At 42.6% G+C, this 26,773-nt stretch overlaps 1 protein-coding gene across 2 annotated transcripts in view; it reads left to right on the forward strand.

Annotated features, from left to right (window-relative positions):
* The window catches only part of MAN1A2 (mannosidase alpha class 1A member 2), a 140,799-nt gene that overhangs the window by 90,434 nt on the left and 23,592 nt on the right, over positions 1–26,773 (forward strand). For both annotated transcript variants that reach the window (XM_082304291.1, XM_082304292.1), the window contains exons 7-10: positions 1,906–2,029; positions 2,454–2,547; positions 19,309–19,424; positions 23,552–23,771. In XM_082304291.1, the coding sequence (XP_082160417.1) occupies positions 1,906–2,029; positions 2,454–2,547; positions 19,309–19,424; positions 23,552–23,771 (554 nt within the window). The remainder of the gene's footprint in view (positions 1–1,905; positions 2,030–2,453; positions 2,548–19,308; positions 19,425–23,551; positions 23,772–26,773) is intronic.

Genomic DNA, 26,773 nt, shown 5'->3' on the forward strand with positions numbered 1-26,773 from the left:
GTTCAGGGCAGCCACTGAACTTAGATGGCCTGCGTTGCCTTGTGGAAGAGAATTGCCTTCCCTAATTTATTGTGTGTTGCTTGCTCAGTGCTGGGATTTCCCTCAGATTTTGAGGGCTTTTTTGATGCAAGGCGTTTTAAAAATTTTTATATGTTCTTCAGCAGTCGCTGAATTAGGATGGATGTCTAGATCGCATGTACACTTAAGCAGTTCGGGATAGTAAATAGCAGAGAGCTTTTGAATTGGTTTAAATTGTTTTCCTTTTAGGAGAGAGATTTGTTGTGTTTTGTCAGACTGTGAAGAAATTTAGGCCTGCTTGGAGAGCATTAGCCCTGCGTGCCTTTTTGCCATCAGGAAACGATCCTCATGTGCTGTCGCTTCCCGGGCGAAGACCGTGGAGCTGTGGTTTGCCCCTCTGTTGGCGCAGGGCCTGGCCCCCCGCGCCTGCTCTTCTCTGCTTTGCCTGTGCTGCGCTTTCCCCATTGATTTGACCCCCTGTGGTTGCGTTAAATTTCCCTGCGCGCGTTCTGCGTGGCATTATGGTTTGTTCAGTCTCGTGTTCTTCCTGCGGTTTCAGATGGCTTGAAGCTCCTCTGTGCATACGTTGGTTTTTTATTTTGACATTGTTTAGCCCAAGCCTGCGCCGTGATTCCAGTATGTTCAAATGGCCCTGGTGGCCGTCCTCCTCGGGCGTCCGGTTCGCTGGCTCGAGCAACCTCGATGGCGAGGCTTAAGAAACTGCAAGCAGTAGATGCGTGGATACTTATTGGTAAAACACGGAGGCCGATCACGTAGGTCGGGTATCAGAGCACGGTCAGGACGGCAGAACCAGGGGGGAGGATCTGCAGGTGGAGGGGAAAGGATCGGAGTGCCAGAAATCTCCTGTGTGCCGCTGTTGGTTACGCGTTTACCGCGTCGGTCTCTTGCTAGCGTACAGAACCTGCGGCAGAAGGCAGAGTGGCTGGCGTATCTGAGAACGCTCATCATGAGGCTGACATGCAGTAAAAGACAAGACCTGAAAGAAATACTTGGAAAATTATCGACTTGTGTTTTATTAGCTTTTGTATTCGTAATGAAACACTTAATTTTCTCTTTTCATGAGAGGTGTACAAAAAAACCAGGGAGACAAGCTATGAATTCTGTCTCTCTACACTGTAAACAGTGGTTACTGTACTTTAAAAGGTGGTGGTGTGGCTCAAGTCAGAGCTACAAATACTGCTCCATAACCAACATTTTTCCTTTACCTTTCCTCTTTTCTAATTTATAATTTAAAAAATAAGTAAGAAGACATTTCTAATTGGTTGTAGTCTTACTGATCACTGAAATCTTTTATGAGAAGAAGATCGAAGTGATCTCCAGGAAAATGTAGTTGACTTCAGAAATTAAAAGACCCGTTCCTGGAAGGTGGTGAAAAGTCCCGAGTTAGATTAAACCAGGGGTAATTTAGGAGTGATGACTTGATACCGACTGGAAGCACATCCCTCACGAGCACAGGGAACGCAGCAGATGCTGGCAGAACAAGGACGCGCAGGCTGCCACCTTCGGCAGTGTGCTCGTCTGCCCGAGAATTGCTTTTGGTTCTTGTTCCTAGGAACGTGCAATGAATAAACAGCAATTGAGACTGGGCCCGGTGTTAGGACGCTATATTTCTGTGACATCAAGATATTATATCTTTTAATCCCAGGACTTCTGGTTGATGAGGTTATGGTATCTTCTTTTCCAAAAAGACCCAACTAATGAACCAACCGATCAATCAAACCACAACTCCTGTAATCCTAAGTACGGGTTAATATTTTGCTGTTATTGTTTAATTTGCTGTGGTGGCTGTTACGAGGGTTGGGCATGGTAATTCTGAATTTTTTTTGTTCTCTTCTCCCTTTTTCATGCACATTTGTTGGACTCCAGTGGTGTGGGTCGCAACTGGGGCTGGGCTTCTGCTGGCAGCAGCATCCTCGCTGAGTTTGGTACTCTGCACATGGAATTCGTCCACCTCAGCTATTTGACAGGGGACCCTGTGTACTACAACAAGGTGGGTCTCAAGTACAGTTTTTTAGCATACAAATGTCTTTTAGCTTGTTTCATCATAAATTGCATTAAAGGGGAAGTACTTTCTATATTGCATTCTATTTGCATTCTTGGTAGCAGATAATTTTTTTCATACTTGTATTTCTGTTACCAAACAGGTGACTTTTTTTCAAGTAGAAATTTATGACAACACAAGTTTTCTTATTTGTTTCAGCATACATTTAAGAATTGTAATTTTTGAACGTGTTTATGTGAGCAGTCGTTTAAAAGCAAAAACGTACTAATCTGCAGGAAGCCCTCAAGAAAGCTTCTGGCTTCAGGTTAAGAAAACTTACTACGAAAAGAAAAAGAAAAAAGATTGGATTTAACTATGTGCAGAGGGCAGATGAACTCTGTTAGTGGTGATCCTGATTCTTGATTTAATTTAGGTCATGCACATTCGGAAGTTACTTCAAAAAATGGATCGTCCTAATGGACTTTATCCAAACTATTTGAATCCAAGAACAGGCCGATGGGGTCAGCGTAAGTATTCTTATTTTATTCATTCCTAATTAAAGCTCTTATTTTTTTGCTGAGTTGGAGGTCAGAAAAATTATTCTGTAGGGCATGAACAGCATTGCTTGAAAACATGCAACGTAGAGGGATTATTTAGACTTGAGATCTCCTGAAACCAATTTTTGCCCGTCGCCGTCTCTGAAGTCACGCAGCTCGATTTTAATGGTACTTTCTGAAAGCAGCTTCCTACCAAATCTGATGCCTATCCTTACTTCTGTCAGTCAATAAAAATCTTCAGTAATAAAGAATGAGGCTGAAAATAGGTTCCTCATTTTGATTTTGTTCCTGGTTTTGTTGTGCAAACCATCTGGTAAGTGGATTACTGTAAGGTAATGCAGAAGTAATGCCTGTTTGTGGTGGTTAAATCTGAGCTCCTTCACCTGGTGCTGGGGACTGATGTTTACAACCATCATTCTTCTACTTAACGGCATGCGAAATGGCATGATGAACCTCCCTATAGATCCTGCTGTTACCAATGTGTCTCTTGTTTGTTTGCTTTAAAAAAAAAGCTTTGGAATGAAAAGAAAAAATTGGTTTTGTTGCTGACAATGTAAGTGGAGAGATAAAACACAAAGAGAGAGAGACAAATATGATTACTTTTCTTGAAGTGGCTCTTCCAAGAAAAGCTGAGTGGTTTAGTGCTTTCATAGTGGGTGTAATAAAAGAGAATTCTTTTTCTTCAAGGTTTCTGTTCCTGTTTCTTTCATGAATGCAAGTTTATTTAGGAAAAACAAGCAAGATGATCTATTTCTGTCCTGTTTGACATCATTGACAGGTTTCGGGGATTTCAATGGTTGGCTGTAAATATCCAGCAGAACATGTGCTGGCTTGCAAACTGGGAATTTGCTTCTGCCTTTGAGTCTGGTGGCCGAGGGAAATGAATGCAGCTGCCCTTGCAGTGCCTGTGAAGAGAGTTGTCTAATCTGATGGCTACGGCCAAAATTCTCTCCCAAGGGTCGGATACCTTGGGGTGAATAGTGACGCATTCTGAGACTGACACGTGGATTGATGAGAGATAAGTTCCTCAGACAAATTCAGGTTTAATGATGCATTCAGAAAAAAGAAAGTGAGCAAATACAAATATTCACCTATTCTTTATTCAAAAGACAATTGTACATTGTTGTTCTGGAATAATTTTTTCTATTGCTTTGTTCTAGTCCTAACCAATTGCTCCTGCTGCTTTTGATAAAAGTAGTCTAATTTGGCATGTCACTGGATTCTTTAGGGGCTTTTTGTCAGTTGTAATAATAATGCTCAGAATTAGCAGCTCTTGGGAGGAGAATAATCCTGATCACTGAGAATAAACATACAGCGAAAACTTGAACTTAGCAGAAGTTTAATGGAGCTCCAACATACTATTTAAATGAATTTTGAAAGATAATACATTTGGGACTAAAGTTTAGGATTACAGGCTGAGACTTAAGTTCTTAGGATAAAAAGAAATACAGCTTTATAGGGCCTTTAATTTTTCTGTGCTGCTCACTAGCCACAAACTTATTTCCTGAATTTGGTGGTGGGGTTTTTTTGGAGGGGTATACGGGTTTTTTTGGAGCAAATAAGCTTCCAAGTGCAGATACAGATGTTCTGGTAATGTTACTAAGATATCTCCAATGCAACAATTATTTGTAAACCTGTCTTGAAAAGTTTTGTGGGGACGAGAAAGCAAGAAGCCCTAATTCTGTTTTTCCTGCCACAAACCAGGATGGAATGATGGGAAACCGTCTGTTGTATCCCTGATAGATTACTCTCCAGGGAATCTTATCTGCAGAAATTTAAGGAGTTGCAGTAAAGGTACGCATGCACTGAAACACTGGACGTATGAGCTGGAACAGCTGAGGCTTAGACAGAAATTTTTCTTCAGCTTCTGCTGCAGAGGTGGTATCCTGCGTCAGAAGCCAGCTAAGGAAGGGCGATGCCTTCACAGGCTGCATCTCCGTTCACTGGAGGACTCGTGCCGGAGTCCACCGTACTGGTACTGACTGGAGTCCCACTGCTGTGTTCAGGGCAGGCAAAGCTTTTGTGTCCCCCTCAGAAAGTCATTTCGAAGAGCATCGTGTTTGGCTTGTTATATTCTTTGGTACTGGAAGGACTGAGACAAGGGGAAGAGTACCAAAGCATAACTTTGCTTCTTTCAGCTTCTAGGAAAGCTGCCCTTTTCGTCTTTGCTGTGACCTTCAGTTGGATGCATCTTGTCTTGTACAAAGTACTTTCTCCAGATAGTTTCTGAGAATTATTTCAGAATTCTTCATTTGCCGAGATACGTGTAACTCCTGACTCTGACCTTTCTGGGTTTTCTTCCCCCCCCCCCCCCCTTCCTTTTAACATTTTTTTTCACTCCTCAGACTTTTTTGGCTCAGTTCTAGTTAGGTTTTCTGTTAATCTGTACAGCGTTCTAAGTCATGAGGGGTGTGAAGTAGGTAAAATAAATCTACATAAATACACTGTTGAAGAAATACGGGATATAGCTGCAATATAGCATCGTTCTAGTGGCGGGTTTATTTTCTGTTTCTATACCCGTCGTTCTAGCGGTGGGTATATGCTAGTGGTGGGTACCTTTATTCAGAGTAATAAAAACATCAGTGATGTGCACGTAGCAGTCAGACTAATTAATGTTATTGCTACCAGTTGATTTTCCAGAGAGTACTAAATGAAATATATAATGGAAGAATCCATTTAGGTCAGGTTTTCTCAGCAGTTATGTTTTGTCTTTACCTTTTAATTTATTTTTTTAAAAGAAAAAAATTACATGATGTTAATAAGAGAAAAAAGATAACACTTCCGTGTTGTTTTTCTGTTTAGCTTTGTTCTAACAGGCTGATAGGTAAACTTGAACACTTAAAGACAATTCCTATTGCAAGACAGATTTGTGGAAGAAAAGAGGAGTCGCAAACATTTTCTGTGGCTTTGGTGTGGCCCCGTAGGACTGTAAGCGTCACGTATCTCCTCTTGCAACAAGAATTTTGTGGAAAGTTCTTGGTACCTTCCGCCTTGACACTTGATACAGTATTTTGGTACCTTCTCAGAGGTATTTGCCCAAGGAGCCTAGGCACATCCTCGTTTTGTGTTTTTTAACCCCAAAAACCCACAAGGATTGCATCTACTTTATTTGACTTGCAATCCCAAGTATTAAATGCTAGTGTGAGCAACTGATGTGCCTTTGAGATAGCCCATTTCGAAATCTTTCCTTCCTTTTTCCTCTTTGCTCCAGAGATGTGTGCAGTGACTTACGCTGCCCTGTAAGTAACTTCTTAGCCCATGTAAGGTCTCGCAACATACTGCCTTTCTTTTTTTGAATCTCAGATTTTGCAGAATCTGAATGTCATGTTGTCTGTCAGAACCTTGTCTGAACTGGATATAATTCACAAATACAAAGCTTATATCTCAGCTGCTGGTGTTAGGAAATTAGAGTAATAAAATTCAGTGCTAGGTCTTATGGAAGGGGAAGGTGATATTTGTTTACAGAGTCATTAAGCCAGCTGATTTTTACCTACTCTCATTTTCTCATAAGTTTAATTCACTCATTCTCACAGGTGCCAAGACATGTCCAAGTTGTCTGGACTCAAAGAAAAAGGGACACTGCTGTCCAGTCCTCTTCACATACCTAGGGTTTTTGAATGGCGGCGATGAGCAAGTTTTTGGACAGATCTTTCAGGCCGTTTAGGGATCAGCAGTTGTTATGAGGTTTTTCTATACCTGAGAATATTTCTGTCTCTAGCCTCCATAGATCTTAGGCCATGTTGCCGTGTATTGTCTGTTTTTTCCTCATTTAAGTATATGCTTAAAATATATGTATGCGGTCTGTTCTCCTCTTGGGTTGGGGAGGGGGAATGGTGTATGTAATACGCTGCAACCTTGTCGCCGTCCTCCTGCTGTTAGGATGCAGGGTCCGCTGAGTCATTCCTGCTGCGGTTTGAGTCCTCCGAGTGCAGGCCTTTGATCTCGGTGCAAACAGCGTCTTCTGCGGTTTCACTGCTGAGGTTTGATGTTCTGGGGACGGTGCCCCGTGATGTACAGACTGGCCTTTTCGCTCCTTGTTCCGCTGCTTCTGCTGGTGCTTACGAAGCCGTGCGTTTTCTTTCTTTCAAACCGGTTAGTGTTGCTGTTGCAAATACCTAAAAAGGTATAATCAGCAGAGTAACTTACCAGTCCATCGGTAATTACGGTTTCATCAAGAAGGACGTGACCATGGCTTCCAGGTTCTTAACAAGTTGGAGAGATGAGTAGAGTCATATAGTGTGACATAAATCTAATCTATACCCATGTCTTTGTAATGTTTACATTTTTACAAATATAAATTGCCATGTGCATTTAATGCATTTTACATAGCCCCCCGAAGAAGGGTTCTGGCGACAGATTACCGTCTTTTTCCGCTCGCCTGGTGAGGCAGCAGAGACAGGCACTGCCGTGCCGTCCCATCTCTTCTGTCCATTTGAACACCATAAAACCCAGTCCTAAAAACCGCCCGGTGAATGGCTTACTGGTCACCGCTAAACCTCCGTGCTTCCCAGTAGAAATCCTTCGTAATAAAGCTGTACGCGATTGGACTCTTACTGCTGTGTAGCAGGTTGAGTTTGTTATACCCAAGAGGAGGAAAATGATGTCACGTGTAGGGCTAAATATCTGGGTTTAAGCCTGCCATGGGCAGGTGTTATTACAGCATGAGCGGCATGACAGACAGCTTTTTAATGGGTTCAGCTCAGGATTTGTCAGCTTACTGGGGCTTTTGCTAGAAGGCAGAGCTATAATGCCCACAGGAGTGTTGACAGATTCAGTTTTTACTTGTGGACTAAGGTCCAGTAGGAACAAGTGATTTACAGTACTTTTGCCCTGAGGTTTCAGTTTCTGTAAGACTGAAAGGAAAATAGCTCGCAAGAAGCATATTCTAACCTCTTACATTAACCTACAGTTAGCCTCGTTAGCTTTTTGTTTCACTCGGTGAGCGGTTGGTTTGGTGTAAGCATCAGAACTTTGAATTTTGATTATTTTCAAAAGCAGTGACAGGGCTTTTTAGAGAGGCCTCCTAAGCAGATATAATGACTAGAACTTTGATTAAAAGCAAGAGATTTCAGAATTATGGAAATTAATTTGTACTGAACAAAAATGATTTTTTGAAAAAATGAAAAGATGTTGAGAAAATTTAATTCCTGTTTGCGTTTGCAAACCGGTTAGATGAGAATACCAACTAGTACAGCCATAACAAAGAAAATGCCGATCTGCATGTAATTGCCAAGTCAGACACGCCACTCGTGTTCGCACATTTCTGTAAATTGGGCATTCTTCCTGTCTACTTTTCAATATCGAGAACAAATTATTGCGTTTCATCGGGTTCCAACATCTCTTGGAAGTAATAATGTTACTGAAGGGGAACTCGGATCGCTCTGGCTTCACATCTCAAGTCCTGCAGTTGGGCTGCCTTTGGAGTTACCTGGGTTGGCTACGCAAGAAAGTTGTGTCAGTTTAACTAAAACTGGTTTTTAGACTGTATATGGCTTCCATATGCAAGAAAATAACCAGAGATATCTGTTCTATGTTAGCCTTCCGTGTTGCGGACACCTTAGCGATAGTGCGAGCCCATCAACAGGTTACTGTAACGTAAGCTAGTATGTGAATTTACGGCGCAGGAGCTGAGCGTGGCTATTAGGAATGTGGTAGCAGATACTGAAATTACCATTGCTGAATGCTGACGTGATGAACGTTCAGACTGCAATCCGTTGCGCTGTGCTTTGTTCACGTTTACCAAAGCCAAGCCCTTTTAGTCAGGTTTGCAAGTGGACTAAGTTAAAAGCCCGATAAGGGGTACTCTGTCACCACGTTTACAAGGACGCGCCAACAATGTGATATTGGTCCAGGTATGTGTGTTTAAAGCACTAAATTTAAATGCTATTTTTCATGTACAAAGTGATTACTATCCTCTGAAGGCAAATAAGAGGATTCTCACTGGTATTTAGCCTGCCTTGTTACACACGCTGACTGCCTTTCGCACCTTGAGGTGATGGCCTCGCGTTCTTGCAGTTCCCTGCGTCTGCTGCTACGGAGTAAGCAGGGGCACAAACAGGGCGGCCGAATGGGAGAAATTTATGTCCTCTCTTTCTGCACTTTGTGCTGTAGGCGAGCCTTTAAATAATCCAAAGCAAATGCCTTTGGGGATGTGCATATTTCAGTTTCTTCAGGTGGTCTTTCATTTTCAATAGTAAATGCTTAAATTAAACCAAACCAAACACTTTTAATTTTACAATACTATATAGAGAAGGCGTCTGTGGATTTAATTTAATTGGATTAGATTTACACTTAAAATGGTGCAATTTTCACGTGTAGGAAAAGCAATAGAAACAATTTTAAATTACTGTCATTAAATCAGTGCAAATATTGGGCGAATATTCCTAAATTTGTATGCTTGCCCGTACAGCTGGTTTTAGTCTAATGCTCTTGGGCTGATCTAGGTAATTAACTGCTTCATTTAAATTCTTGCAGGTAACAGACAAACCATGAGTAATATACCCTATCTTTTTCCATTTGTGATATAAGATTGTATCAAATACATAGCACCGTCTGTCTATATTTATTTGTCAGTATTTAAAGGAAAATTGAAAATAAATTTGATCTAGATGTTTTGTAATGCACTTTGTTAAAGATGTTAAGAAAGCCGCTGCATCCAGCAGACTCCAAGACCTGGGATTGCTCCTTCCCAGCTGTTGAAGCCCAGCCAGGCGGAGGTCTCTCCATCCCAGCCTGATGGATGTGGCCGCTGCCGTTCCCGGTTGCAGGTTTGGCCGGTAGCGAGGCTGAGGACGTATCCTGGAGAGGTGCACACGTGCACTACGAGGACGCTAACGCAGCTGCCCATGCAGGCTGCCACCGACAGCACTGCCTTTGTAGCACCCACACGTAGTGCTGCCACAGCTCACGTAAAGCATGAGTACAGGTACTCAGGGCTTGCTCCTCCTCCTGAGGTTCACTGTCAAATAGATGCACGCACTCGCATGCTCTTCGCAAGCACCCTCACGCTCACGGATCCTTCAGGTATCAGTAAAGGCTCTCAGTCTACCTAATACCCATGCTTGAACCCTGAGCCCCGTATGCAGCCATCGGCTCGGAGCTTGGGCCTTTTCAGATGCAGGTCTCCTCCTACGCACCAGCTCGTCCAGCTTGACGTTTGCTAATGAATTCCCCATGCACTCGGGATTGAATTCACTGGGAAGGACAAACATACGTAGGTCTTCCAGCCACCGCCACCCAGACCTGCTGGCCCCTGTGACCTGCAGCCCCTTTCTCCAGTTGCTGGCACTCTGACCCTGCAACATGCATCCCAGTTCCTCCAGTTGCTGGCTCTCTGACCTTGCAACATGCATCCCAGTCCCTCCAGTTACTGGCACCCAGACCTCTCTTGCATGCCAGTCTCTCCAGGTGCTGGCACCTAGACCTGCAGGCTCCGCGACCCATGGCCTCTTCTCTTACACCTTGCAGCACTCACACATAGGATAGTGAGTGGGATTACACACAAAAAATAAAGGATTTAGTAAGAAGGTAAGGCAGACTGTGCTGGTAGGGTGCAGGGCTCAGGCAGACGAGTGTGTTGATCAGCAGCCCGTTTAGATGGGACCAGGCCCTTTTAACCCACGTCCTCTCCATTTTTCCTTTGCTCATTCCTCCCCAATCCACCCTGATCCTTCCCTTTCCTTCCCTTTGGCCCTAAACAGCCCATAGTAAGTTTTATCTAAAGCCACAGGCCCTTTCTGCTGTCCCATAAATACCTTTTGCACAGTCCTACCTCATGCTCATGACAACTATGTTCCCCCCCTTCTTATCAGTGCCAAATTTCAGGTTGGCTCTTGGAGGCTGTGGCCGAGTGGTTCCTTCAATGGCCCATCAATCAGTAGCTGAAGAGTTCTGGTCTGTGTTATTGTCTGTTACCACTTGCTCATTAATGTCTGTGCGTTTAATTTACCAATTTCCTTGTCATTTGGTATTTGTTTTATCCTGAATCGTCCTTACCCAGATGACTTGATGAAGAAGGTGCTCTCATATTGTGCATATCCCCACTAATACTGAGAATAACCAGCGTGCCAGCTGAAGGATCCTGTCCTGGCACTGCCAGCTCTGCCTGATACGTAGGAAGAGTGGCTCTCTTGAATGCAAACTTTCAAAGGTGCCGCAGAGATTGATAAATAAATCACCATCTGAATGTCTGTAATCAGGACTTTCACTGTTAAAATTAAGCAAGAAACCCTTTCTCTTAGTCTTTACATCCACCTCTGGAAGATTAAAACCCCTGCAGATTGCAAGGTGAGGTGAATAATACTGAAGAATGAAGTGGTCTTTCAAAAGGTGAAAGAAATATTGCAGATAAATATTTCAGATAATAAAATAGAGTTGTAGCATAAATTAACAGGTTGATAGTCTAATTATGGGTAGGGAGGAAATGCTAGTGTTGGAAAATCCCTGTCTTTGCCAGCTCAAGCTGCTAGTATTCTCCTCTAACTATGAAAGTACCGGGCATTTTCTCGCCCCCACCCTTACACTGGTTGTTTATTTACTAGGAGCCTGGTTTAGCAGTAGGCTCTTAAATTATGTCTGTTAATACCCCTCCGTGCTATAGACAGCACTGAGAAACCAGCAATGCCAAGAGCCGCGAGAAATCTAATGGTGAAATGTAACGTCAGGTCCTGGCAAAACATCCCTAGGCTAAACGGAGGCGAAGGGACTTGTGTCGCGTAGGCCTGTATTTTCCAAAAAGTATTTTCCAAAACTTTTCAGATAATGACCTTCAATTTGGACTTGTGGGTAGTAGTTTCTAATGCTTTAATTCTATGGTGATTTTTTTTCTCCTTTGGCTTAAGGAAAAGATTTTCTTTCTCATGAATAGAAATGGTGCAGGATTAAAACAATTGATTTTTTTTCTTGTAAAAATAGTTGTAGAAGTAGTTCCTCACCTGACTTCATCTTCGCACATTTATTTGATTTAGCAAGTAGATTTCTTTTGTGATTTGTGGTCGGAACGTCAGTTATAGAACTGGAGATTTGTGATCTATGTGATGGGTAGTTTGGGGGTTGATGCAGGCATTTATTGGGGTGGGGGTTTTTATTTCAAATCTGCTTTCAGTTGAGCACATTACGAACAAATGAAAATACAACGTGATTTCTAGACTTCCAGCAGTAGGCACGCCTGTACCAGGTGCAGATGAGGAGGTGGGGGTGGTTCTCTGCTGTTTAATTTTCTTTGCTCTGTTGGCGGATGTCCGTAATTTTTGTCTCCAAAATATTCTGTCTTGTTCTGTATTTAGGAGCACGCATGTGTTTTGAATATAAAATAACCTATGTAATCTCTGATGGGGAATTCCCCTTGCCCTTTTGCTTTACAACCATGTACAAATGTAATTAACTGTGTTCCAAGAAGAGGCTGCATTCAAATGTGATTATTCATTAGAAGCCAAGAGCAAGTTAATCTGTTAAAACTTTGTTTTAATGAGATGCAGCAGAGCCGCGCGTTACAGGGAATATGCTTTTATAAGTCTTCAAGGTTAAGACGCTTTGCTGGTCTGTTGAGCAAGATGCTGAAAAAGCTAAACAAATAAAAGCTTTGTTTAGTGCGTTAAAGATTCTGGTGTTATTGGAAGGTTAAACGTGCATATGAATTATGCATTTGAAAAGGAGTGTCTATAAATAATTCCTGAAGGTACGATTTGGATATGGTGTAACTGGGTTTTGAAAGTGCTTGCACACATTGCTGTGGAAAGAGATTAATATAATTAGGGTACTCCTTTGACATTACAGAATCATAAACCACATTCAATTTGAAGATGTGTTTTGGTTCTAACAGCATGAGTTACCTAAGTACATGTATTAGTTGGGCTAGTTGTACTTGCTGGTCTGCTTCAAATTATTTGCATTGTCTTTGCACACCCTTGAGTTGTGCAAGTTTGAGAATTTTAATCTTTAGTTTGATAATCACTACAGTTCTAGGACGTCATTTTGCTTAATTTTATTACATAAGAAACTGGTAGCACTTACAGTTCAGATTGCTCCACACTTTCCATTAAGTGTTTTCAGTTTCTTGTAGCTGCCAAACTTCAGCTCTTCCAACTGGAATATTATGTCTGCCTCAAGCTGTTTGGTTGGTTTTTTTTTTTTTTTTTAAACAGCTCTGACAAAAATGCTTCAGCCATTTCTAAATGAAGGTAGAGGTGGAATGCGGTTCTACCCAGACTAAAGTTTGGTTTTCCTAAGTGTACAGCTAAGAAACTCAAAACCCATCATGTCTTAGGTATTTTACACTGTGAGAATTATTTGCTTCAGGACTGCTTGAGGAGAAAACCATCCGTATTTTTCCAAGCCTTTGAAAAATATTCACGTCTGCTTTGTCCATATGGAGTACTCAGGGTTCAGCTGCTCCGTTCTCTGGTGCTGAGCAGGTGCGATCACACCTCCCCAGGTTGCAGGAGCCGAGCTGGGTTTCTCTTCTTGCTTGAATCTGTGGTGGCACCAGCAGTAGAACGGGAAGCGATGTCTGTTCGGCTGTCTCCTAACTTACAGATGCTTGGCTTTGCAGCCTGAACCGTGCTTTGAACGTAGCTCTGTTATGTGACAACCTGCGTGTTGTCAGAAAAATTCTCGTGCTGGTAACGTGATAAATGATTCATAGCTGACTAAAAATTGCACCTCCACCTCCTTTATCAGGGCTGCCTCTGCTGCAGTTAATTTACAAGTGTTTGCACTTTTAAGCCATCCACTATGGCTTATGGCATCCTTAGGTTGAATTTCCACTGTGAACTGCAGCAGCTGCAATTTCCTCAGCTTTCTGGATTAAAGGATTAGAAAGGGAGCTTGCACCTATTTAGAGCAGCTGAGGGGCACTAAGGCCAACTACATAAAGTAAAGATTGAACTGAAATTTAATCAGAGCTGCTCCGAAGACAAACAGAAAAGCAATTCCTTAAAAGTTTCCTACAAAGAGAAAGAGGGCTCCTGCAGCGTGAGGCCAGTTGGTACCCAGAGCAGCTAATGGTGATGGGGTGTGTGGATTTCTTAATGGAAGTTAATATTAGCTTAATTAATAATTAACCTAATTAATAATCAGTAATGACTTCACTGCTCCCTCCCAGTCACTTACCTTTTCCACTCTTGAACTCCTTTCCTGACGTATTACATAGCACTTTGTCAAAGGTACAGCGTTTGTGATCCTTAAGGAAAATCGGCCTCCCCTTTTACTACTTGGTTCTTTTCTTGCGAATTAGTTCTGCACCACTCTTCTTTTGGTTGCGATGAATCGGTAGTTTGTTCTTCGTGCTGTTCCCAGCCTGCTGGCTACGGCACTGTCGGCGGGGTTAAGTTAGCTTTCCCTTACTTAGCGTCATAACTAACAATTCCAGTTCTAAGACTGGACTTTCTTCAACATATTGCTGGATTTCTAATTCTTTGCTTGGTTGTTCTCTAGCCGTCTGTGCTTCAAAATAGTAAATCACTGTTACAGTTGCAAATTCGTGAATTAAAAATACTGTTGGCATAGTTGATCCTCACGTCCTGCTTGTGCTTACGTACTGCTAGGACGCTATCTCACCGCGGCGCTTGTCAGCACGGCAGCCGGCGCGTGCCAAACATCCTTCGCGCGGCCGCGCAGGGAGGACGGGCGGCGGCGGCGGCGGCGCGCCGGGGCGGGAAGGGGCAGGGGCTCACCCCGCCCGCTGAAGGCTGACCGGGCCCCAGGCCCGCAGCACCCGTCCTGGCCCGTGCTTCGCAACAACGCCCGGCTCCTTCCTTTATTCCCGCTCATTGCCAAGAAACGGCGATTGAACAATTAAGGCACAAAGCAGAGAGGGTTTAGCAAATCATGAATTGTTTTTAATTTGCCTCATTAAGCTGCCGTTAACTGCTTAAATCCATCTGCTTAAAAATAATTTGCACATCTTAAGTTTGCTCTAGAGACCAGGTGGGCCTTCGTTAGAGCAGGTTTTGTTATTAATGTTATCGTTGTTGTGGGAAGTACTTTATTGCTCACCGAACCCAACTTTGCCTGTAAACAGAAGGAAGGAGCGCATGGCTGTACCTTGCAGCCCGCTGCCAGGGCCGGCTTCTGGGGAACACTGCCGCTCGTTTGGAAACCGCCTTGCTGTGGAGGAAGCTATTCACAGCCCTTGGGTAGATCTGGGTACGAGAGAGGAGGATGAGCTAGGTGAATGCCTAGTGTATCCCTATTATCTACTGCCATCCCAACAAATTAGTCCTGGAGAGGACCAAGAGCCAGATGTGTCCCGGTGCCTGTAATTGAGGAGGGGGAACGCTGCTGCCTACGCCCTGGAGAGCTAGCTGAGGAAAACCGAGTTTATTTGTCTCCCCAGGTTTGTAAAGAAACAATTTCATTTACAGAGAACAAATCACCGGAGAGCCACAGACTCTCCCTCCTATCTCACGCCGGGCTGCGTTGTCATTTCGGTCAGAGAGCACGTACGCTCCTTGCTGACCTGCTGCGTGTTCGGCGGCGCGCTGTGAAGTCCTTGTCCTGGTTCTCGTCAGGGGAGCCCGTTTCAGCAGCGAGCTCATGGCTTGCTGATAGGAACAGGAGCATCTGGAGCGAAACTAGCTTTAGGAATATTAGCTAATGATGGTGTGAGAATTTAAAAGAAGGTCTTCCACTCGGTCTGTGGGAAAGAGACGGATGTGATTTTTGGGATAGTCGCTGAGACGCAATATTTGACTAAATATATAGATCTTCTTTTATCAATAAATTAAAAACTCATTAAAATATTGCTATGAAATTGATTGGGTTTGTTTCGGTTGCATGCTGTTTGTTAAGAAGAAAAATGCCAATATTTAGCAGGATGTAAATCTTTTGAAGTATCTGAGCAAAAATGTCGCTATGAACTGTAAATATCATTGTCTTTCTACTAAGATTTTATTTGGCTCTTTCTGGCGAGGAGGAAGCCTGCAAACAGGCTGACTGCACAGGTTTGCACACAACGGGCTTTCAGGTGTGTGACAAACCAGAAATAATATTAAAAAATAGAGGGCTTTTTGTAATTGCTTTTGGTTGCAAGAGTTGAAGGTGTTCTTTGCAACTGCAGCTACTATGTCTTTTAGTTTCAAATAAGACTTCCCAAGGAATCCTTGACTGGAATCCTTTTACGTTTACCCAGTCATCTGGGCCCCCATTTGAAACATGGGGAATGAAGGAAATATCTTAATTTGTCTTGATTGGAAGGAATGAATGTTCTAAAAATGTATACATGCCATTGAACAGAATATGTGGCTTCTGCCGTATTTGATATGCCCTCATACTTCTGTTCTCTTTGCTATATTTGTCTTAATCTGGAAAGAATTTTACTTCAGGATTTCACTGCGAAACGCTTCTTCACACTAAGAACCTTTAAATGACATAGAGGCAATTAAATAATTCTTGCAGATCAACTATGTGAAAAATTAAATCCGTTTTTAAATTTGCAAAATACTTGTAGACATTTTAAACATAATACTTACCTTCACGGCTGTCTGCTGAAGAGTGCCCAGTGCCAAGACGCTATTGTAAACTCAGTTATTCAAATCCCGAGTTGTTCCTTTTTAGTACTCTGGATTGACATGCAAGGTTAGCGCTGATTGAAAAACTTTAAAAGATTTTACGGGCAAAACATTTTTATGAGCAAAGTGTTTTGAGTTGAGCTGAGTTAAATCTCTGAATCCGTTTGAGCTGTAGCTCAAATAGCAGGAGACAGTGATAACTGCCATGGACCTCCTGATGATAAGTTTGGGGAGGGAGCTTTGTTTATAGGAGAGAATGATATGTGATGACCCAAATCTACAGTTTTCACCAGCTGTATATTTGCTAAGGAAGCTTGAAAAATATTTCTTTAGCATTTCCACTCTAGGTGAGAGCAAGTTGTCAAAGTACTGCAATCTGTCACAAAAAGTATTTTAATTTTCAGCCATTTCTAGTTATAGCCCTTACACAAAACGCAGCAAATTCTGCTTTAGCAACACCGTCTGACACTAGCAGAAGACTTGAAGAAGATCTTGCTAGGGTGCAGTGAATGCAGCTGTAGAAGTCGGGGAACTTGCTGTGCTGAAAGCTCGGTTCAGCTGCTGCCGTGGCCTCCTTTTCGCTTCCACGTCTTTCGGCTATTTTTTGCAGCTGGGGAGGGGTCAGGGCAATAAAGACAGCGGTATCAACGCAGTCGGCTCCCTCCAAGTATTGCTTCCCGTCTGCGTGAAAGATATCTGTCTGCGAGGTCTCATCATGTGTGACCACCAGAAATGTTTCGTCTCTCCCTTTCCTGCTGCTGAAGAGGAGCAGAATCAGCTCGCCCTGTCTGGCAGGTCTGCCCTCCGGTCCAGCTGCGCAAGGCATCAGCTGGGGAGGGCAGGAGCCCACTGCTTGATGAGAGAGGAGCCTTGAAAACTCCTAGCAGTCGAGATCTGGAGCGAGGTGTGCGAAACGGGAGTGAAGAAAACGCTGCCGGTGGGAGCTGCGAGGCCCTCGGAAGCCCTCAGCCTTACCACGTTTGCTTCCCGCTTGCCGAGTGGGAGGAGGACCTGTATCCGAGAGGCTTGCACAGCTCTGAAGGCATGAAGAAGGTGCAAAAAAGGCTGTCGGGGGATGGCGCTGAGTCCGGTGTGTCCCCATGCTACTGGTTCCTGCGTTCCCTGTACTTTCCCTGAAGACAAGAAGCAATGTGGAGGAGAAGAGCTGCTGACAGCAGAGACAGTTCCCAAATGCCTGCCTGAAGAAGCAGATGTGAAATGGGGTGTGTTTCTGATGATTGACTTTGGAAGCTCACCTGGAACATGGATTTCCCTGTTCAGGAGATAAACCTTTTCCCCTCGTCTTCCTGCTCTTTCCTGCCCCGAACCCAGCTGGAGCTGCTGCGCGATGAACCCTGCTGAGGGTTCAGCAGCCCTGTCCTGCTTGGGGACTGAGCGCATCTGTGAAAGAAATCCGGCAGCAGCTTAACAGCAGTGGTTTTAAACCGTGTCTCTTGTGCAGACAGTCCCGGAGCAGTGCTGACATTAGTCGTAACTTTGAAGTCTTGGGACGGTTTGTTTATTTTTTTTCTGAAAACCACAGACCCTTAGTTCTTGTTTCTACTTGAGAATGTAATGGTGCATTGAAGCAGTAATTACCAGCCCTGGCACTTGCAGAAGAAAGTGACTCCTGACCTGAATGCCGTCTTGCAGCTCCGAGCTAGAAAGCTTATGAAAACTCATTGTTTGTAGTTAAATCACTGAGTAGCTGGGTGTGAAAAGGCTGTCGAGGAGATGCTGAGATACAAGAGAAGGACGTGAAGTAGTTTGCTCCGAATTCACAACCTGAAACCAAATGGCAAAGCTACAATGGCTCCTTCCTCTGTTTAGAAATCCAGTGGTAAGTAGCAGAGGAGTCAGGAGGCAGCTAGAAGAGTTAGGAGAGAAGCATCCACCTCCTGCTCACACCTTCAGAGACAAGCAGACATGATGGGACAGGACCGCGCTTGGAGGAAGAAGGAACAGAAGGAGAGCTCCAACCTCTGTTTTACACCTTTATCCCAGAAAGGCTGTGAATAATAACACGTCTTTGACGTACTTTGGAAAACAAAGTATCGTATCTTTTCTTTTTTTCCACCCAGTAAAAGGGAACGTGCATGACTATAGCAGCCATGCTTAGGGCAGTGGCTTTCTGGCATGGTGACAAAGTTGGTCTTAAACATTTCCTTCGCCTAGCTTCAGCAGACTGAGACTGTTCTGGTGCCAGCGTTTCGGGGGCTGTAGCGTTGGGAAGGAAAAGGTTACGTGCTGTTCTGGTCGGAGTCACTAAGTCTCATAGTGTGGACTGCTTTTTGACTGAAGGGTGGACGGAGGGAGCGCTTCCCGCGGCTGGAACAGGAGCTCCGAGACCGAGTCAGACCATCAGTAGGCTTTTTGTGGGGATGTACGATAGCTCACCCAAAGGGAAACGTAGGTAGTTCTCATGTGATCTGTCAGCGCGATGACTCTACTTGTGAAAGGCAACCTCTGCAAGGGATAAAAAAAGGTAACAAAAAAAGAAATGTGCGCGTTAGGAGGTCCAGTTTACGTGGTGGTGGGTTCCAGAGGTCAAGCAGCCTTACCCTGTGGCACGTGGCTCTGCACGGCTGCTCGGGCACGGTGGAGCAGAGCAGGGCTTGTGTTGGACGCTGCAAAGGCAATTTGCCTGCCTTTTGACGGGATAATAATTCAATTTCAATTAATAACTTCAAATTATTTTGAAATCATTTAAATAAGATCATTTACTTTGAGAAATTCGTTAGTCTGTTAAGTAACTACCTTGTTGGAAATTAAAATCTCCTGAAAGATCAGATTCTGTGTAGTCCATGGCAGTTCACAGCCAGGCCCATGACGTGCTTGCATCCTGGATACAGAGATCGTATGGTTTTTTATATATACTTTTTTACATATATTAAAAAAAAAAATAAAAAAATCCCCAAACCCTAGCAGCAAAACAGGTTCTGTGGAATGAGGTAAAACCAGAGGTTAAATTACATTTCTGACATGAGGAATAGCCTGTGCGGAATGACAAATAGTGAACGCATGCAGCAGGTTCCACGCCTGTGAAGCAAGTTCGGAGGGGAGAGGGGATACAGTGCAGCTTCGTCCTGCTAAACAGGCGTAAAACGTTGATAATTCTGCAGCAGTAGACCTTAAAAACGTAAGTTTATATTTTGAATAAATTTAAGGTGCTATTATATAACAACTTCAACTTTTTTTTTTTTCTCCTCTTTCCCTCCTACAGATCACACATCCGTGGGCGGGCTGGGAGACAGTTTTTATGAATATTTATTGAAAGCCTGGCTTATGTCAGACAAGATGGACACGGAGGCAAGGAAAATGTACGACGATGCAATTGAGGTGATTATAATTCATTGAGTTTTCCAATATAGTGAAACTTAAAACCATCTTTAATACTTAAAAAAAAAACAAACAAACAAACAAACAAAAAAAAAACCAACCAAAAAAACAACAACAAACAAACCAAAAAACCACAACAGGACTTGTTTTAATTATGTAAGTTTTAAGAAATGAAGTGATGAATAATACTAGCTTTCACTCTGAGCAGTTTAAAAAGTATTATTACGGAATACATCTGATGCGGATTATTATGCTAAAAATAATCAGCTTGTCCAAAATGGTGTAATGTAAAAGCCCAATCTGTAGTTTATTAGAAAGAGATCTAACAGCCCTAAGGTGTGTGCAGAACGACCAAGTCGCTTTTCTCCGGTGTTCAGAATCACTCTAGGAGCTGAAGTCCTGAATCGTTTTATTTTCTCAAACATTTAGATGTTATATTTATCTTGTAAAATGTAGTTCATGCCTATTCCTTGCTCTACGGTTCTCCTGTGATACGGTCTTGCTCCCTCTCGCAGATCCCAAGTCGTGCTTGCCCCAGTTCGGTGGGATTTGGGGTGGGGACCTTTTTGTGGTGGCTCTGAGCTTCATGCCGCCCAGCTCTTACTTTCTTCGTTTCTCCATCCCCAGGCATCTTCTTTCATCAGGCTCGTCGTGCCCATATATGCCAACGTGCCTATGCTACAGTTAAGACACGGAGAAACTAAGCTAGTTTTAGTCAAGTTAGCTGTGGTACAACAGCAGCCGGGGCGGTGTAGTCTTGTCCAAGCGCAGATATGTGCGTGGCACCCACGTTGTTCCGTGCTCTGTGCACGCCATGTTTTCTTTCAACACGAGCTTTTAAAGCTTAGTTTTAATGCAGTCTCCTAAAGCAAAATGCCTGTTCTTGGAGTTCTAAAAATTCACATTTTAAAAGATATATAGTGAAAATTCTAGTCCAGAATTGCTTTGAAGCTGTAATATGTCTCATTCCTGACCTGAATTTGATTAGATCTGGCTTTCGGCTACTTGAACTTTTTCCTTCCCTACGTTGTTTTAAAGGGTTATCTGCACCGTGTAGCTGGTTATTAACAAAGCTACGCTAGCCATTCTCTCCTGAAGGAGAAATGCGTTCTTTTCTTCAGTCTCACAATATAAAACAGATTTTGAATTATTTCTTAAGCTTTTTCCTAAGTACCTTCCAGTGTCTTCAGTATGGAGACAAGAATGTAATGGTTCTTCCAGTATGTCATTGCCTGATTTCTGGTCAGTATTCTGCTATTCATCCAGCCAAGAGCTGTGTTTGCACTCTTAACCTTTGCCTCACACTGTCATCCACTTCCCAGTTGATTTTACTCTGAAGTTGGTTATAGTCTTTTTGATTTACCACTTTCCTACTACTGGGATTTACATTCCTCATTCCTCGATGTGTGACCTTATACTTATCTCCATTAAAACACAATTGTTCAGGCAAACCCCATTTTGTCGCCTGTTCTGAATGATTTTACAGGACGGACTTTTCCTTTATCACCATCTATAGCTCCATCAATTTTTGTGTCATCTGCAAATTTGTTTTAGCGTTTGTTTCTTGCAGATTGTTGGTAGAAATGCGGCCTAGCATTGAATAGAAGTATCTTTGCAGAATCTTCACGGGATGAGGTTTTTTTCACAATTTTTTGTTTTACTTCGAACTGTGTTCTAGCAAGCCAGCTTTTAATCTACTTCATATGTGCTGCCTTGAATTTGTTAAGGACTAATATTTTGTACAGTACCAAGGAAATTCCTGAAATTCCTAATGTTCCTAATATCGGCGTGCCCTTGTCAATCAAACGTCTATTTTTGAAACCACATCATTCATTTTATATGATTGTTCTATTAACCTCTTAAAATACTGTTAAAGCATCAGCTATTTCCCAGTCCTTTTGAACTTCCTTAGCTTTCCAGGATTTGTAAAAGTCAACATTATCAGTTCAAAACATTAGCTGAGTACTTTTAATAGTCTAAAATACAGTTTATTGGGTCCTGTGGGTTCAAAAATGTTTAGCAGTTGATGGTAAACATCCATTGTGGTTACTGTTGAAATATTTTATTCTGATTCCTAAACTGTGAGCACTTTAAAGTTAGAGGAAATAAACTTTCCCTTTCGTCCTCTTCGCTATAAGCCCAGTCTTGCAAACATTTTGTACGGGCAAATCTCTGTCTCTGAATGGAGACACAGCAAAGCAAATTTGGGACCAGATGAAAACACACTGTGGGTAGGAGGGAGAAAGAGCTGAGCTGCTCCAGCTTCATGTGTGATATGACCTGCAGCGCAAGCATCAGATGGTTTCCTCTTCGGCTTTCTCCCAGCTAAACCCACCCGTGTACATTTGAGTTTGTACGAACCGTACTGATTTATGCATTGTGGAACATCCTTCTGGTTCAGGGTTTGTGTTTATCCCAGGTCCTACCTGACACTGGAAGACATGGGGGAAGAGTCAGCGAGTAGGATTTGTTTTACATAATTGCAATTTGAATTTTTATTTAAAAATCTTTACATATTTTCAAGAGCCCATTCCCTTACTATTCTTTCGTTGTTGCCCATAACATAGGTCTTCCACCATAGCTGACACTTCTTACTCTTTGTTTTTCAAAACTTGGAGCAAAAACTCTCTGCGTCGCTTATGCAAGCAGAAGGGAAAGGGTGTAAAACACATTCTTCCCACTCATAGCACGGAGTTGGAAATGTTCTCGGCACCCACCAGTCTAAAAGAAGGTCTCTGTCCAGCCACACTTCACTCCCTTAGCTTATTACAGGGGGGAGAGTGGAAGAGACAACCATACCCTCACTCTCAAGTCTTGCAGTAGGCAGTGATATCCCATTACGTGGAGGTATTAAGAGGAAGAAAGATGACAGCATCTGTTCTTCAGATGTCATGATTTCCAATCCATGGCATATGCAACCTTACCCAGGTCACCACATACTTCGTAAGAAGAGTATGAGCCAGTTCCATATCCACGACCTCTTTGTGCTAGGTAACGTTAGGGCAGTCTTCCACTGTAAAGGACACTTCATTTCAATGTCCTAGGACGTAGATTCACAGCTGTGATACGCTGAAATTGTGAAACTTGTTGAGAATTTTTTGTGCGTAGCTTGCACGGTGTAGCTAGCACGGAGATGACTGTGTGCAGCAGCCATGACCTCCGCGTCCACGATAACGGCTTTAGCTCTGTGCGGCATCCTCTGCCTGTGTGCTCTCAGCATATATCTAGTTTGAGTGCAAAATACAGTTGTGGACATGTGGGGTGTGATTTGTTGTAGGTACCAGAAAAGTAACGGAGAGGGGTAATAATTCACTTCTGTAATAGATCTTGTGGATGGCAAGGAGAGTAATAAATGCCTTTTTAACGGCACTTTAAGCCTTCAACTCTAATCAGCCTTGGAGTGCTCTGGCCAGTCACAGGTCCTGCACTTCGTAGGAAGTTGTGAACCCATCAGATGGTTATTTGTGGAAGCGCAAAGGAGATTTCTGGAAAGAAGATGGGAATAATGTCTCCGTGGCAAAGAAGATAATTGTCTGTATTATTATAGGACTCAAACTGCAATGAGATTCTAGTTACAAGAAAAACAGTCTAATGCTAAAGATAGTAAGTACTGCAGTAGGTTGGTGGGGATTGTGAACCTCTCTGAAAGAGGCTTAAGTAAATGTGTTGTTCCATGTAGCCTGCAAACTTTGGAAAGCTAGGTCAGCTATTTTCCTTCCTACTACCGGCAGAATGCCATTTCTAAGTCCCAAGCAACACATACATTGGTACAAATGTGCAAAAAAAAAAGCAGCAGTTGCCTCACCTATGAAATAACAATGTTTTTTGTGAACAGCTGCTCTAACCCTCACCCATCCTTTGACCACATGCAATCAGAAAGCTGCTATGGAGCAGCAGCTGGAAGGTGGCTGGAGCATTCCTCTCACTGCCTGTTAAAGGAAGGGTATTCTTTTGTGTGCATTGAAATCGTATTTTTAGAGCTGTTTGTTCCTGTAGCACTCAGAAGTGAATTTGAAAGAAGAAAATTATTTCTGTTTTGAAAACAGTACTTTATTGTTTGGAGGAGAGTTAGTATGTAAAACTTGCATGTGAAACGGTATTTGAAAGTTCTCTTAATCTTCTTGTAGGCCATAGAAAAGCATCTCATCAGAAAGTCCAACGGAGGACTGACCTTCATTGGGGAGTGGAAGAACGGGCACCTTGAAAGAAAGATGGGCCATTTGACCTGCTTTGCCGGGGGAATGTTTGCCCTTGGAGCAGATGGCTCCAGAGACGATAAAGCTGGACATTACCTGCAGCTTGGAGCTGAAATTGCACATACGTGTCACGAGTCGTATGACAGGACAAGTAAGATATATTGCTAATCCAGTTATTTCCGTGGCTGAAATACAGAAATCATTGCAATTATTTTTAAGATTTGTTATGGACCTATGCCTGGTCTAACATGCACTGTTTTTATACCAGTATAATGTTTTTAACTTTCACGTGTTTACTTCTGATCTACATCATGGTAAGTAAGTGTAAAACCAGACTTTATATGGTTCCTTCCTGTGCATTTATCCTATTTTTGGATCAGTCAGCTAAGGTTATATGGGTGCAGGGAGGGAGGAGTGGGTGTGAACTCTTGTCCTCCCAGATATATGGGGCAGCATTTCATATATATTGTTCTTACAGTTCTGTAGAGTGAAAAATGTGTAAATATACCTTTTACTGATTTTAGTAATAGTACATCCTGGGTAAGTACAATTAAACTAGAGAGGATGACAATTGGTGTGCAAACTGTCAGATGGCCAAAGACCTGACTAGCGAGGAGGCAATACCAGACCTCGCTGCTGGGCTGGAAGTTCCTCAAGTTCAGTCTTTTGGACCAGGTTTATTTTACATCTTCAACAGCGACCGTGATGCCTAAAGTTGAATTATCCTGATTACACTTACAGTGCCCGTAAAGTCATAAGACAATTAAAACAGAAGAGTCTGAGTAGCAAACAGGCAGATCTTGAGGACTGGACTGTCAGAAATAAGAAGTTCACTAGAAAAAAGGCAGGAGCTCTTTCTCTAAACTGGGAGCTGAAAAATGCCAGTGCAGCCCTAGTCTGTATCAGGTGAAGAATTTTCAGCAGGTATTAGAGAATATTAACTCTGCCTTAGAAGACACGTATAATTTGTCATCCAGAATACGCTGTACAAATCTGAATTTCAAGCAGAATAAAAGCAGAGAAGGACCAACAGAATGATTGGAGCGACAGAGCTTTTATCTTACCGTGGGAAAATACGAGAGGCTGGCTTGCTCAGACTAGAAGAGTAATGCCAAAGAAGGGAATAAATTTGCTGTCGACTCAAGGGGTAAACACTGAAAAGAAACAGAGTTGTTTTAAGAAATAAACAACACAGTTGTACCAAGAGCAAGATTTGTAAGCTCGCCATGAATAAATGTAGGTTGGAAATTGGAAATGGCTGTGTGTAGCCATTAGAGAAGTGAGCTTCTGAAATAACTTTCTAGTAGAAGTAATGGTAACTAAAACTCAAGCAGTTTTAAGATGAGAATTCATACATTTATTCACTGGATTACATAGTATCATTGTATAATTGCCTGCCATTTTAAAGAATTCAGTCACATAAGCCATACTGCTACCTGGGTAGCAACAGCATTAAAAAAAAAAGGAGAAGGAAAAAAATAAGAGGATGCTTAAGGAAAAAGGTAGGGCATAGTAGCTATTGTTGCCTTTCTGAAAAACTGCATTTAAATGTTTAATTTGACACTTAAAAATAAACAACGCTAAATTTGCAGTTGTTTGTACAGTCCTATTTTTACTCCTTCAGACGTTTATTCTGTACCCTAAATAAGTCAAAAGTTGCGGGGATGAAAGTTTGGGTTATGTATTTAATGACTTTATAAGAACACACACGTGCAAGAAAGACTGAATATTGTACAGGCAGCTGTAAATTTGCAATGCCTTAGTTTTCTTTTGTTCGGTCATGCAATCTCAGGAATGTGGATTTTTTTTTTATTTGGGTTGTGGGGTTTTTTTTTTGACTGATTTTTCAAAGAAAATAAAGAACTGTTATGTGCAAAATGCCAACTTCATTATGCTCTAATGGCAGTATTTGAGACATAATTGTACACTTTAATGACAGAACTAGCTGGTTGCCGGAAAAACCTCTCTTTCAGAGGGCAGACCGTCATCCTGGTTCAGCTGATAGGTTTATGTTTCCGTCAGCAAAGGGGAGAGCCTGATCGCTTTCTCCTCTAGACTTGGGAGAACTCTTGCCCGATTTGGTGTCCCTGGAGGAGACAGCAAGGTGGTGAGGCTGCGTGCTGAGGGTGGAGAGCTCTTTTCTTCAGATAAACCAGCCAGAGCTGTCCTTCCCTGTGTCTTCCCAGCGTTGCTCATATAATAAACTGCAGTATATGCCTGGTTTTATAATATTTTAGTATAAAAATACTACTTTGTGAAGCAACCTAAATTTCCATGAGGGCTGAGCATGAGAAAAAAAAATAAATGCTGTTTCAGGGTCCACTCTCGGCAAAATGGAAACAGAATTTCACAGAATAAAAGCACTTCTGGATAAGAAGGGCATTGTATTGCCAACTGTCTGCAACCTGTTGCACATATTGCAGGTATGAGAGCCTGTTTAATAGAAAAGAAGAATTTGATATTTCAGAAAGCTTCAGGCAAATTGAATTCTATATTTGCTACTGTCTTTACAATACTGTTACCATATAAATCATGGAATACCATCCCCTGAAATTCTAGTTTGAAATCATGCTTTCCATATCTTGCATAAATGAATAAACACGGTGACATGACGGATGATTTAGGGTCCAGGACTTCTGGGGTTTCAGATAACTTCCATTGGAGTAACTTTGATCTGGACAGCTTTCACCAGTGTGATAATAAAGAAAATACTCTTGTCTGGCAGTGACAGTCCACATGCCTATGTAGCATTGAGGTGCTTTTCTGCCATGACGTTTGTGGCTGGAGGTTCTTGATGTATTAGGATTTTTTTAAGGCAATAATAAGATCCTCTCACTTTCCCCTCTCATATGTTACCCTAGGTCTTCAGACAAGCTCGATCGCGCTCTATAAGGCGGAGCATTTCTGGTGTCTTCAGCCTTCTTTAACAAAACAAGATTTTACTTATTTTGTCAAGCTAATGTAGCCCTTTCGCTTGCTCTTGTCTGTTTGCCTCTCTTCGTTTACTTGCCTTTGGGACTGAAGTTACCACAACTGATGTGAGAAGTCACCTGCTGAATTATGATTGCCCAGACTCTCATCGTATCTGAGACAGTCTCTCTGGTCCCTTGGATGCGTTTGCTTCTGTTCATGGCTTCTAAGGCCTTTGAGGTC

Source organism: Platalea leucorodia (genome assembly GCF_965183815.1).
Source record: "Platalea leucorodia genome assembly, chromosome: 2".
In the NCBI taxonomy this organism is placed as follows: domain Eukaryota; kingdom Metazoa; phylum Chordata; class Aves; order Pelecaniformes; family Threskiornithidae; genus Platalea; species Platalea leucorodia.